This window comes from Anticarsia gemmatalis, chromosome 15 (genome assembly GCF_050436995.1).
Source record: "Anticarsia gemmatalis isolate Benzon Research Colony breed Stoneville strain chromosome 15, ilAntGemm2 primary, whole genome shotgun sequence".
NCBI lineage: Eukaryota > Metazoa > Arthropoda > Insecta > Lepidoptera > Erebidae > Anticarsia > Anticarsia gemmatalis.
Genome location: NC_134759.1, coordinates 6,305,015 through 6,318,287, shown reverse-complemented (window position 1 = coordinate 6,318,287; position 13,273 = coordinate 6,305,015). Strand labels below are relative to the sequence as shown.

The 13,273-nt window shown below is 33.1% G+C and overlaps 2 protein-coding genes across 2 annotated transcripts; one reads left to right on the top strand and one right to left on the bottom strand.

The window, feature by feature from the left end:
- Positions 1-340: 340 nt before the first annotated feature.
- On the bottom strand, positions 341-9,831 carry betaggt-I (geranylgeranyl transferase type-1 subunit beta). Its single transcript, XM_076123447.1, has 5 exons — positions 9,513-9,831; positions 8,711-8,838; positions 5,864-6,037; positions 4,011-4,174; positions 341-3,741 (listed from the first exon to the last, which is right to left on the bottom strand). The coding sequence occupies exons 1-5, from the start codon at positions 9,620-9,622 to the stop codon at positions 3,259-3,261; spliced, it is 1,059 nt and encodes a 352-aa protein (XP_075979562.1). The 5' UTR covers positions 9,623-9,831; the 3' UTR covers positions 341-3,258.
- A 592-nt stretch (positions 9,832-10,423) lies between these two features.
- RpS6 (ribosomal protein S6) lies at positions 10,424-13,175 on the top strand. The gene is made up of 6 exons (XM_076123329.1): positions 10,424-10,533; positions 10,867-11,071; positions 11,267-11,412; positions 12,004-12,174; positions 12,619-12,765; positions 13,056-13,175. Exons 1-6 carry the CDS (start codon positions 10,528-10,530, stop codon positions 13,140-13,142), a joined length of 762 nt encoding a protein of 253 aa, XP_075979444.1. The 5' UTR covers positions 10,424-10,527; the 3' UTR covers positions 13,143-13,175.
- The last annotated feature ends 98 nt before the right edge of the window (positions 13,176-13,273 follow it).

Sequence of the window (13,273 nt, the reverse complement as noted above, 5' to 3'; positions counted from 1 at the left end):
GCTTGCACCAATATATTATCCTATGTAAAGAAAGTATTATTTAAAGTAGGTAAGCCTTAATCACTCTCTCGTTCGGGAGACTCGTGACCAGCAGTGGGACAGTCATGCAATTGCATGAATCCAAACTGCTGTTCAGTGCCGTAAGTCTGTTGGTTTTTAAAATAATAAAGAAAAAGAGTTTCCGTATTTATGCCTTTGTAAAGTTAAGTATTCGTAATGTTTTTATGGTTTAACAGTAGCAGTTAATTTTGATAAGATAATAATTACGCACAGGTAGGTATAGATTGTCTACTCCAATGATGAATCACGAAGTAAAATAAAATAAAACTACACATTTAACTTTCATTATACTTCTTTTTATTTTATTTCAAAATAAATGCACAAAATAGGCATATAATTGTTTAAATTACATATTTCCAATAAAAATAATATTGTTCAAATAACGTTAAAAATACATAAATAAAAATAGGCTGAACAAGGTTTGAATGACAAACTTTTGATTAAAAAAAAATACTGGTTAGAAAGAGTCATATTAGCCGCATTTTTTATTTTCGTCTCTATAAGAAATAGAGATTCATACATTATATTCATGCTCTCTTACACAAATTATCATAGGTTTTATTCTTACAAAATCTGTAAAGGTTTTCCCCATAGTTTGCCCGTACAATAAATAGAGTGACAAAAATATTATACAAAAAGCCCAATTTAATTACAGTACACAGTACTTTTAACAATCATGCATTTTATTTTGACCATGGACTATGGATTATTTCAACCATTTGACATCGGTGTTTGGTAAATATGATAAAAAAACATATGTACCATTGGACACATAATTGCTTAGCTGTGCAATTAGCATCATACAACTTTCAAATTCTTAAAAAATCTCTCACACTTTTTTACTGTGCAGAACAATGAATTTCTTGAACTCACACATAAATTGAACATTAGTTTTTTTCGGGTTTTAGAATAAACTGAGCCAATAAATGAAGAATATAATTTTTTTTATTCTAGTAATTCATAAAATACTTTTATTATTACTAACAAAACGAAAGCGAATTTTCGTTACACAATAATTTTAACAGCTATTTTTAATCTGTGACAATACCATTAAAACTTGCCACATTCAAAAATTATAACGTAGAAGATTTTCTGGCAATACCTTTGCAAAACAACATGCAACAAAATAGTTTTTTATTGACAGTGCATACAATAATAATTACAAATAAGTTAGCTAACACTTTTGAATAAATAATTTTTATATAATGCAATTCCTACTAGCAAATAAATAATTTATAAATGAGATTTTACTTAAAAAACAATCAAAATTTTACCAGACCCGACAAAGAATACTATTGTTACGTAAAAACAAATGCAGAATGACGTCTTCACAATTTGACAAAAAACTGAAAAGACTCAAAAACATCACTAAGCAACGACTCACTGAAATTCAAAACAATAAATTGATTTAATTGAAGATTATCTTATATACTTATACCACCACTTTCAATGTCTGCAAATAATATTCATAGCACTCAGTATATTTTAGGTATAAAAACATCTCATGATTACTTTCTATTCAAAACCAAAATATACCCTCTCTTTACAAGGAGGTTTTTGTACGCATTTAGGCTTGCTACACATATTCGGTTCGGCAATATTTATCGAATAACAAAACCGATTCGACTCACTTGTTCGGCTTGTGCCGATTGGTTCATCTACGGTTTTGCCGCCAGAACCGAATATGTGTGAAGCAAGCCTCATAAAACTATAGTATATTTAATAAAATTGACGCAAGCACAAGAAACCCAATCATATACGTTTAATTTTAAGTTTCTTAAAACAAATCAACAACTAAGAAAGTGACTAAAGGAACCTGTGTAGGTGCAATCAATAACAATTTTGATTTTGGTTATAATATCTCCCTGTAATTTATCTATCCTGTGCCTATTTTCTTTACCGATGCATAAATTCGAATACAATAACGGTCTCTAGTGAACCTAATTGGTGAAGTTAAAGTACAGTTACAGAGCGTTAAATAATCTGAAATTACTCCAGAAATAATATCATATAACGAATACTAATCAATTCAACAATACAAAGGAGTAACAGTGTAACTGTACTTTAAGGCTTGAAACTGCGTAAAGCGGACGCCCGTGCGGTCTCATACAACAGTGCTCCGTGGCGGAAAACCGCGCGGGCACACGTCGCGGGGAGACGCACCCTGCATGCGTACACCGGTACCCGCCGTGATGCGGATGACCGCGCGGGGGCACTCCCGTGCCTAACGCCCTGAACTAGTAACACTACGTAATAATCAGATTTCCGCGACAGGCCCCGTTACGATCCCACAGAATCGGTCCACGTGTACATACGCGTGTGCACGTACGTGTTCACAGAACGGGTGCCCGTCGCGAGCGTCCGTTTAACGCATCTTCGAGCCAAAGAATTTAGTTTTTGTAAAAACAGCTTATAATTAATTTGTGCAATAATTTGATAAACGCCTAACTACACAATTGCACATGGCACGTCGCGAGATATTCTCATATTGTACTATAACGCTAAATATTTACTCGTTGTCCTTCTGACATCGTTAGGTAAACGATACCTATCCAAATATTAGCACCTATGTATTCATAAACATTACTTTAAGTACATACTAACAAATTCAGTATTATACAAAAGAATTATGCAATAGTAATAATACTTTAGCATAATAACTGGTTTCAATAGTTTAAAAAAGAACTTAGTTTACGACAATTTCGGTAGGTAACTTAGAATTCTTAGAAACTCTTAGGTCAAACGCGAGAAAGCCCGAAACTATTCTAATCATGAACGCATATGCATGGAAACAAGCATGTTTAGCTTATAATAATAATTGTTCGTGTTTCACCTTCTAGAAAGAAGTTAATTTGGTCCTAATTTCGTCTTAGCATAATTTGCTCTTGGGTAAAAACAGTAAAATTTTCTTTTCGCATAAATTATTATTTATCAAAAACAGTTTTTATTACACCGAATAGAATTACGGTTAAGGTCGGAAACGTGTTTGTGATATACTTAAAACAAGGGCAGTACTGGATTGGAAGTAGTATGTTTTTAATTCAGTGTAATAACAACCATCCTTATAGATCACACATTACGTTACAATACATTGACATTCGTACAAGTTCACCTTAACATTACTACATTTAACTTACTATGACATCATTCACAATTAGAATAATTCGCACTTACATACCGAGGTATTTTAATAAGAAGCTATGTTTCACTCGCCCACTTTTCATGTAAAGACTTGAGATGTTCGTAGGCTCGCTTCGTAATGTTTAAAGTTGGTTCTATTTCTAATAGGCCGTTTTCTCCTATCAAACTGAGTCCGGCTAAGCCGAGGTAAGTGTGCATTGGGTCCGTACACGTATCTGGCCACTTGGAGAAGCCACCGACTACCGTGTCTTGTGTTTCATACACATATTTTCTATTGCTAGCATAGTTTGTATATTGTAACATATCTAATATTTTTAAGGAAGCTCCTACCCAGAAACTGTAGCAGGTATCAACGGGCTTGTTGGGCCTGCCCTGGAAGCCGTCCACTTGCCTGAAGAGAAGCCATCGTTTTAATCCTTCTATTTGTTCTTCAGACAACTTGTCTAGTTGATTGGTGAGGCTCAACGTTGCGAGAGCACAGAACGTCGTGCCTCCGTGGGATTCTAGTTCTGGACATTGCGCGATGCCATAATCATAGCCCTGTGTAGTAAAATAAATGACAATAATGAACATGTATATAATATGCAAGTGAAAGGAAGATTCATCAGACGTTTTGCGTGATTGGAAACTATTTCAAGATTCGCGTGACTAAGTTGCAATAAAAACTATAAGATTTTAATTAATAGTTGATGATGGAGGTATATTTTTTATATAGTCTTGCATACTCGGATACTCATTAATTAATTGTTGATTGTAGATTTTTTTTATCTAGTTCATCTTCCCAATCTAATATACTCAGTGATACTCACTATAGACTTAATGATATAATCAGTAGCCTTTTCAATATTGAATCCGGACCAGTCGTTGAGAATGTAACTGACACACGCGGCGCAATAAACGAACCGCATGTCCGACTCGCAGCCCGACAGAGTCGCGGCAAAGTTGCCCTCTTCTGTCTGTAATGCTTTTACTCCTGTAAACAAAACAAGATAAATAAAGAAATCAGCCAGATATATGGTGAAACATCATACACAAATACAGAAGACTAAAGAACTAACTTGATACACAATTATAGACAAACCAAAGTCCTTCAATCGACATACGGCCGTTTGCAATGCCCTATCTATCCACTGTTTACTTACTAAAGACAAGTAAGTATTATCTACCACTTTATCGCCTCTTCCCTCCTCATAACTAACTAATAAATGAGTAGCAAATAATATCAATCCCTACCTAAACAGTTAACGATAGATCACTTTGATATAGTAATCAAATATCTATATTTATTTTTCACGAAACTAAATATTCTTATTTTATTACTTGTTACATTTAACAACTAAACTCAGTCAGTGTATCGCCCGAATTGAAGTCAATAGATCAGGTGTATAAAGCAGTATTCAAATGCACCACGCCTTAGCTAAATTCGCTGATAAGTTAAGCCAATATTGCAATACTATAAATTACTCTATCATATAGATATCATCATTATGTACAATTTTATATTTGTGTACCGAATCTGATATCAATGTCTACTTATTTCAGTATCCCTGCGAAAAACGATAACATCTCCCTATAAATGTTATCTTTTAACTAAATTGATAGCAGTAACTAAATGTTCTGGTGGCCTATACTACCTTTATACCGTAGGTAGTAGGTACAGTCACGAGCAAAAATATGTATGTTTTCATTCGTACTTTGTTGTAAAAAATAATATTAATTTATTGTTTATATGAGTCAACAATAAACACAATGATTGTTTACCTACTTAAAAGTTAACCTGTAGTAATTTTATTATTTTCATTGATAAAAATGTGACTGTGGACAAATATTTTTACAATACAATAAATAGGTGCGTCCTTTATCAAGATAAAGTTATATGTAGTTCGTAAACAAACCTTGAGAATAGCAGTAGTTATTTGCATATTGTCCGGCAATTAAAGTAAATATTCCACATTCATAACAATCTCTCGGCGTAATTACCTACACTTTCTAACACATACCGTGACTTTTATAGCTAAGTTATGAACACGTGGTTTCTTTGAATGTATCACAATTTTTTAACGCGAGTGTTGACAATAAGATTGTCCGAATCTTGATACTTATTGGATGAAAATATTTTGTTTTGACTAATTATTGTTCAAAAAGAAAATCCTACTACAATCTACTATGTACTGCTGACACAATTATTCTAAAAATATTTCTATAACAAAGTAATAAACATAGTAATGACTTTAGCATTGAGTCATTCTTTGTTTGTTACAATACACTAAGTTCTACGAAATTAAACGTCAGCAATCCCTCAACGCTGATCGTGCACTGGACTATATGGATTCAATTCCCACGCAAAGAGATATTTATATGATATATGATCCACAAACAGGGGTTTCGAATTGGACTGTACTTTTTGTTTTTTCGAATCTGACTGCAATTTTCAAACAAACCATCTTGTATAGGTTTCTGAGGTACATTTAGCAGTAGTTTATCTATTCAACATGAGGTTAAACGCTATTGAATAGATAAACTACCGCTTTATGTACCTCAGAAACCGGGGGATATTGCCATATTTTATTTATAAGTACGAGGACGACATGGCCGCTTCTCTCGTGTACAAAATCCTCTTTAAATAAATATTAAGATTGTAAAAAAAATAAAAAAGGTTTACCTTCTACAATTGCTTTTCTATTAACTCTAGAGAAGTCATCGCCCAGTGTGAGCAAGATGCTTAGTCCGGTGTACGTCATGGCAAGATGACCGCACCGGTAGTGATTGTTGGGACCCTCCAAGTCTATGTTGACGGTGGAAGACCCTTGGAAACCGCACATCGTCATGTCACCATCTGAAATTAAAGAGAAAAGTTCTTATTATACTGTATCTCAATATCCCAATGGAGTTTGGAAGTCTTAAGAATTAGGTCTGAAATTGCGAATATAATGTATATCGAAGTATATCGTTATTAAACTTAACATACATAAAATCACGCCTTGTCTCTACCTACCCCCATGAAAGCATGGGGGTAAGTAGAGACGAAATAATGCCACTTGGACGATCCTTGTAAACTTTCCTTGCTTCATTCACATTAATACAAGTTGTCGTACAGGACAACCGTTGAAAAGTACTAAACACCTGACCTTTTTGAAGAATATCACCGATATGATCCGTGTATGTCTTTCTAGGTCATTATATGTGTTTCTATTAATCTTATTTCATTTATAAACCAAGTAGCGCGCAACTTTCTTTGCCCCGGTTTATTGAGAAACAATTCGAGAAACAATGACTTTCCCATTGTATCCAATATGTCAGCACTACAAGGATTTATCTATCAATCTAATTTATTGTACAACTATTAGCCGTCAAACAAAGGCCTTTGTAGCTCAATTTAACTTTCCATTGTTCTTACATGACCATGATACAATGTTAAGTTTATGATATAAGATCTAAGGTTTAACTCATACTTAGTTACTTATATACCAAAATGACTCATAATAAAACATTAGTTATACAGTAAATATATGTATACAGACTTATATATAAGTACTACAAGGCTGTAGATTTATTTAGATGTTTATTTAAGTAATAAAAACTGTATCAACTCAGTCAGACCACGTACAGATGTATGTGATAACAAGTACAATAGTTACAAAGTAATATGTTTGTAAAGAATTAAACCACAATAAAGTTCAATGCAAACTAATCTACCAGAAGTGATAAGTTTATGAGAATTATGCCAAGTACGGTAGCTTATTTTCCTCGTAAAATATAAATAGAACAAATAAGGATTGAGAATACCTGGAATAAAGTTATATCATGGTCTAATAAAAGTTTGTTTAATAATATTTATCCTTTGAGAAAATTCAAAATATTTTATTGGAACAAGCCATAGAACAACTTCTGAATACTGTATTTCATACAAGCAGAAGTCAATCCGTGATAAATGTTACTTTCGGAAGTTTTAAAATGTAACCTGCTTCATCTAAATGCAGGCTATTCATATACCGGCTTCAACAAACTTTGCTCACTCTCTGGAGAGCTATCTTGGGACTTATCACAATGTAAAAGATCACTGAAGGCTATATTATTATAATCGTTTAGCTACATAGAATCGGGTATTTTATATAACAAAAATCTTTCAGTGCGAAATCGCGAACAGTTTACGTTGAAGAAAAAATAGGCATACTACTTCAAATTATTACATTATAAGTTCTGCTACTTATAGTATACGTGTTCTTCTAAAGTAGCTTGAAGATATAATAATTCGCATATTCACGGCAATTATTTCAATTTTCGTACGCCATTGTTTGGCGTGTAAGGCGATTTGTTTCTAAACATGAGTTCAATGTTTCCGTCGCAACGGCATTAGATGATTACATACTTTTTTCTTAAATAATGATGGCTTAAAAGACGAACAGATTGTAAAAAACCACAACAGTAAGAAAAATAGTGATAAATATTGGTATATATTTTATCCTTAACTAGTTTTTTTTTATGTATATTTTTTTGAGGCTTTTATGCAATGAAGGCTGTTTAATAAACACAAGCTCAAGCATGTAAAGGCATACAGAACCTAAATATTGTAAAAAAACATGTTTGTTTATCTACAAAAAATGCATACAATTTTAGAGGACAAACTAGATCAATTTCAATGCATTTGAATTATACATAGGTATACAAATTAATCAAGGAATCAAACCAGTTAATAGCGCTCATGTAGTGCATAGGTAAATGAAAAAGTAATAACTTTGACATTTTCTAATATTTTTAAAATAGGGCATAGCAACATCAACCTAAATTAATTCATTATAATTTATGTATGGATAATATTGATATAAAATCAAAATGCTGGTTTGACCTCTACAAGCAGTTGTATGTTCAACCTTGACATGATCTTGAAATACCGTTTTTAAAAATGTTAATAAACAGGTGGAGTTTTTATAAAGCCCCATTGCAATCATAACTTGTGTATACAAGTATGCGTATCAAACTTATCAATGTGTTTGCATTTTTTTTTCTTCATTTACCTGCACCATAGGGACCATAAGTACTGATTTGCATAAGGAAAAAATCGTATGCATTAAGTTCTTTTTGGTCAATGAAATATAGGACCATTTTTAATTGAAGTCTAATTGAAAATGTATGAGCCTAAATAACAGGAAAACTTGAACATTTGTCGCATCATTATCAAACAAATATTTAACTCAAATAATTGTGCAAAAAATTTAGTAACTCCATGTCTCATTGATGTAAATTTATACTAATAATAAAAAGCTGAAGACTTTGTTTGTTGAAACATGCTTTTCTCTTGAACAACTTGTTCAAATTCACAAAATTGATTTGGTTTTAAATAGTCAATGAAATAGTAAATGAATAGTAGGACTAGAGCAGCAATAAAAATTTTGTGAACACACATGATCTAAAGTCCAGCCAGATGGACAAAGTAATGGGTGGTGACCTGCATTTTATAATTTTTAAAACATTCTTGTAGTTTCTATTATATGAGGAATAAAATACTCACTTTCTTTATTAGGATGTACTTGAAGTCTATAAATCCATTCAACTATTCTAGTTCTCAGGTCTATTGATACTGTTGAGATTGCACCTAGGACATCTAGACCAGACACTGCAAAGTAGGCTATAGTCACTCTGAAATAAAAAAAAAACATATTTCTATAAACTACAACGTTCTGTTATATTTCTTACACAGTATGAAATTTATAGTCTTTATTAATCTTGTGTTGTCTAGTGTTTAAAAGACATAAATAATAGTCATAACAACAAATTAATTTTAATTGCAAAGGCTCATAACTTAGTTATTCTGTAAAGTTAATAAACCTCTATTAAGCTTAAATACCTAACATTGGCTGTATAATGAAGTGTCCACTGCCATATAAAATAATACTTAAGTGATGAACTTTTTCAAGGACCATGTAACAAGTTGTCATGAGTGCACATTTTATAACATTGGTCAAAACAATTAATCAGTCAACTATACAGTACATTTTACCAAACTTCTTACAAAAAATAAATGTGTTATGAATTATAGATTGCTAATTCTGTATCTAAAATAAATAAAAAAATTGCACTCGAAAGTCACACAAAGTCATACACAGTCAGCATACATTTGAGATCAACAAACATTAAATTCATTATCATATCACAAAATTTTATGACTCATTCTCCAAGCAAAGTTTAATTGATCACTTACAAGATAATAATTTTATACCAGTAACACAAGGCACTGATTATGAAAGTTCAAGTGAATGTTAATGGTCCTTGTGCATGACCTATTAGTAAGTTTTATTGAAAGATAAAATTACCTGGTAGTGTCATGAGACGATAGTGACGAAGGCAACACATTTAAAAACCGCATGAAATATTTCACATGCTGCCGATGAGACATAATTTGATTTTCTTCGAAATTATTCATTTTGAAGAGAAATTTATCGGAATTAAAATCCAATTTGATTAATGAAATGACGAGTTTTTACGTTCAAGTAATAATTCCAATGGTAATTTCTACACTTGTTATTTTAATACAAATCCAACCAATAGAAAGGTACAATAATATAAATTACTTCATTTTAATTTTGGACACTATAATTTAACAACTGGAGAGACGTACGATCTCTGACACAATCCTTTCAATGATTGACAGATAAAATGAAATGTGCTGAGAAAACAATACACTTGTCAATGTCATAGGGTTGAGCAGCAGCTGAGCAACTTAAAAAAGTGCTGAGTGCTCAACTAAAGTGTTTTACTGACTAAAAGATAAAACATATAATTTATTTCAAATAAAATAGTGTACATAGTGGACAAACATAAGTTTAGGCGTACCTACCTAGTCTATTTTGCCTAAGGTAAGTAGATAAGGTAGTACAGCGATTCCGCTGAGTATCTGTATACTATACGGTGCGCAGTGGTAGTAAATATTAAACTAATTGTTTGAGCTTTTTAAAATTTATTGGACACTTAAGCAAAATATAATATGTAGGTACGAACTTTTTGACTTGTCATTTTATTTAAACTGTAAAGGTACCTATTATTTGCGACTACTTTCTTGCTCTTGCACTGGTTCCAAACTGTTTCTTTTTTTTATTTAAAATTCCCTGTACTCGGAAAACATCTTAATCATATAAAATAGATAATAGTTTAGAAATAAAAGTTAGATTTTAGTATACCTGTATATCTACTCAAAAACTGTTTACCCGGTGAAAAAAATTCATATTATAGAACTCGGGTCTATGGTAACGTTTGACATCTATAGTACTCCGCTCTACGATAGTCTCTGGTCTTTTTCATGGCTGACGTTCACGGAATCTAACCGCAGTCATGAAGGTTCTTACTATGTTTTTATTTTAAATAAGTACAATTCAGGCAAAATATAATAAATATGTGATTCTAGCATACCTAACAAAATCTACAACGTATTAAATAATTCTATCCGTGTTACGATTTTTGCGAAAATCTCTGATTAGTTGAGCCGTGTTGTGGAAAGTGAACTTCTCATGCCAAAGAAATATTTGTGTCGTGTGGTTTTGTTAGCTAACTTTCAAAGTAGTTTTGTCACTGGACTATTTCGTACAAGTGCTATAAACTCAAACCGCATTGTTGATTACAATATGTCTATAATCATTGTTTCTGTTTCTATAACCTCACTTTGTTTTGTAGCTGAACGTTTCCTTCCCGGCAACGGGATGTCAGAAGTTATTCGAGGTGGTTGATGAGCACAAGCTCCGCATCTTTTATGAAAAGCGCATGGGCGCTGAAGTGGAAGCTGATCAGCTAGGAGATGAATGGAAGGGATACGTGCTCCGCATCGCAGGCGGTAACGACAAGCAGGGCTTCCCCATGAAACAGGGAGTCCTCACCAACAGTAAGTACTACAAAGCAGTTTCAGTAAAATTAATCAATGCTTTCAAATTGTCGTGGTCTTTTTCTGAACTGAAGTACATTGAATGTTAAATTTGAACCATGTTGTGATGCCCAGTCCATAATACACATTGACATAACCTTTTATCGATTGTATTTAAGTCTATAAGTTTACTTATGTTGTTATGTTGATTTTCAGGTCGTGTCCGTTTGTTGATGTCAAAGGGTCACTCTTGCTACAGACCACGCCGTGATGGTGAGAGGAAACGCAAGTCTGTCCGCGGTTGCATCGTCGACGCTAACTTGTCGGTGTTGGCCCTCATCATTGTCCGCAAGGGTGAACAGGTAAATAAATCACCATACTTTATTGTCTGTAATAGATGTAACTAATAATGATGTGATACTATAAGGTTATGTTGTTTAGTATTTGATAGAGATAAGTAACATGGCTATTGATCTGTGTGATCAATGAGAAGTCAAATTTTAACACAAAAGAAGTTACTTTTTTACATTACTGTTGTGATGCTCTTTATTGAGACTCAAACAATGATGTTTTTATAAAAGTACAGATTGAATTCTGCTTACTTATTGTATGTAATGTCGTTTAAATATTACCACTGGATAGGTTTCTATATTGGAGTTTCCAAATTTACTTGAAAACACATGAAAACTTATTTTACTAGTCAGTAGAGTCTAGATTCTTTAAAAACAATATCTTACTGTTTCACCTTCATTAACCCTGTTCTTACTGTTTCTAAGATCACCAAATCTTAGCAATTATATGCGACAGGGGATATTAACTGGCATTTGGCATGGGCTTTAAATTATTTGTTTACAGTCCTTAAAATACCATACAATATAAACAATTCAATAATACTATAATTTTATATCTGATCCAAGAAAATATTAATGTTTTCATTGTGTATTGTTTTCTAGGAAATTCCTGGACTTACCGATGGTAATGTACCCCGTCGTCTTGGACCCAAGCGTGCCTCCAAGATCCGCAAGCTGTTCAACCTCACCAAGGAGGATGATGTCCGCCGTTACGTAGTCAAACGCCTTCTCCCCGCCAAGGAGGGCAAGGAAAATGCTAAACCCAGATATAAGGTAAATTTTGATGATCACTCTGTTATAATTTCATTACTTTCTAACTCAGAGTAATAATAATTATTATTACATGATATTTTTGTACTGGATACGATTTATAGGGACTATAAAAAGGATAAGTTTCCAATTTAGTTCTGAAAAACGTTTTTTTGTCTCCATTTATTTTTCGCACTTTCCCTGATTTAAATATTGGTTACAAGTTAACTAGACTTGTAAACAGCAGCATCAGGGTATATAATATCGGCGCCGAGCAGAAGACTCAGACTCCCATGTCTGTCTACTTTTACAGTGTGCTGAACATTTAATTTTTAACTACAAGCTTGTTTTAATGTATCTATATACTTAAAAATTTACTGTTTGCTAGTTATCATAAGAACCATAAAAAATGTAACTGTTATTTTTTACGAAGTACCCATCTTACAATATTTTTTGTCAATGTTCCAGGCCCCCAAGATCCAGAGGTTAGTGACCCCTGTAGTGCTGCAGCGCAGACGCCACCGTCTGGCGCTCAAGAAGAAGCGTCTGGCCAAGCGCAAGTCTTCCGAGGCTGAATACGCTAAGCTGCTTGCACAGAGAAAGAAGGAATCCAAGGTAAATAACATGCGTAATATAATTTTAACATTACGTTACAAAAATCTAACTACTCTAAGTTATTTCATTATCAATTTGCTAGTCTTAACAGCTGGTATCATATGACCATGAAGTATTTGTGGAAATCATACTTAGCTGTAAGAGTAAGGGCTGTGTCTTACCCCTCGACGTATATTTGATATAGGTTGAGGTATTAAATCAGCAACATTTAATTTTATACTTCAACAGTATTTCTTCACGATAGAAGGCATTGTTATATTTTCTACATGTAATGAACGCTTGTTGTGCAGGTACGCCGCCAAGAAGAGATCAAACGTAGGCGTTCGGCTTCAATGCGCGACTCCAAGAGCTCCAACACGAGTGCGCCACAGAAGTGATTACTTTTACACAATAAAAAAATGTAAAACCTACCAATTCTTTCATTTATTACAGTATTGATACCCAAAAAAACCATGTACCTGTAGTTAAAAACCTAATTGCTTGTGGCACCTACTATTGTGCTCCGCTA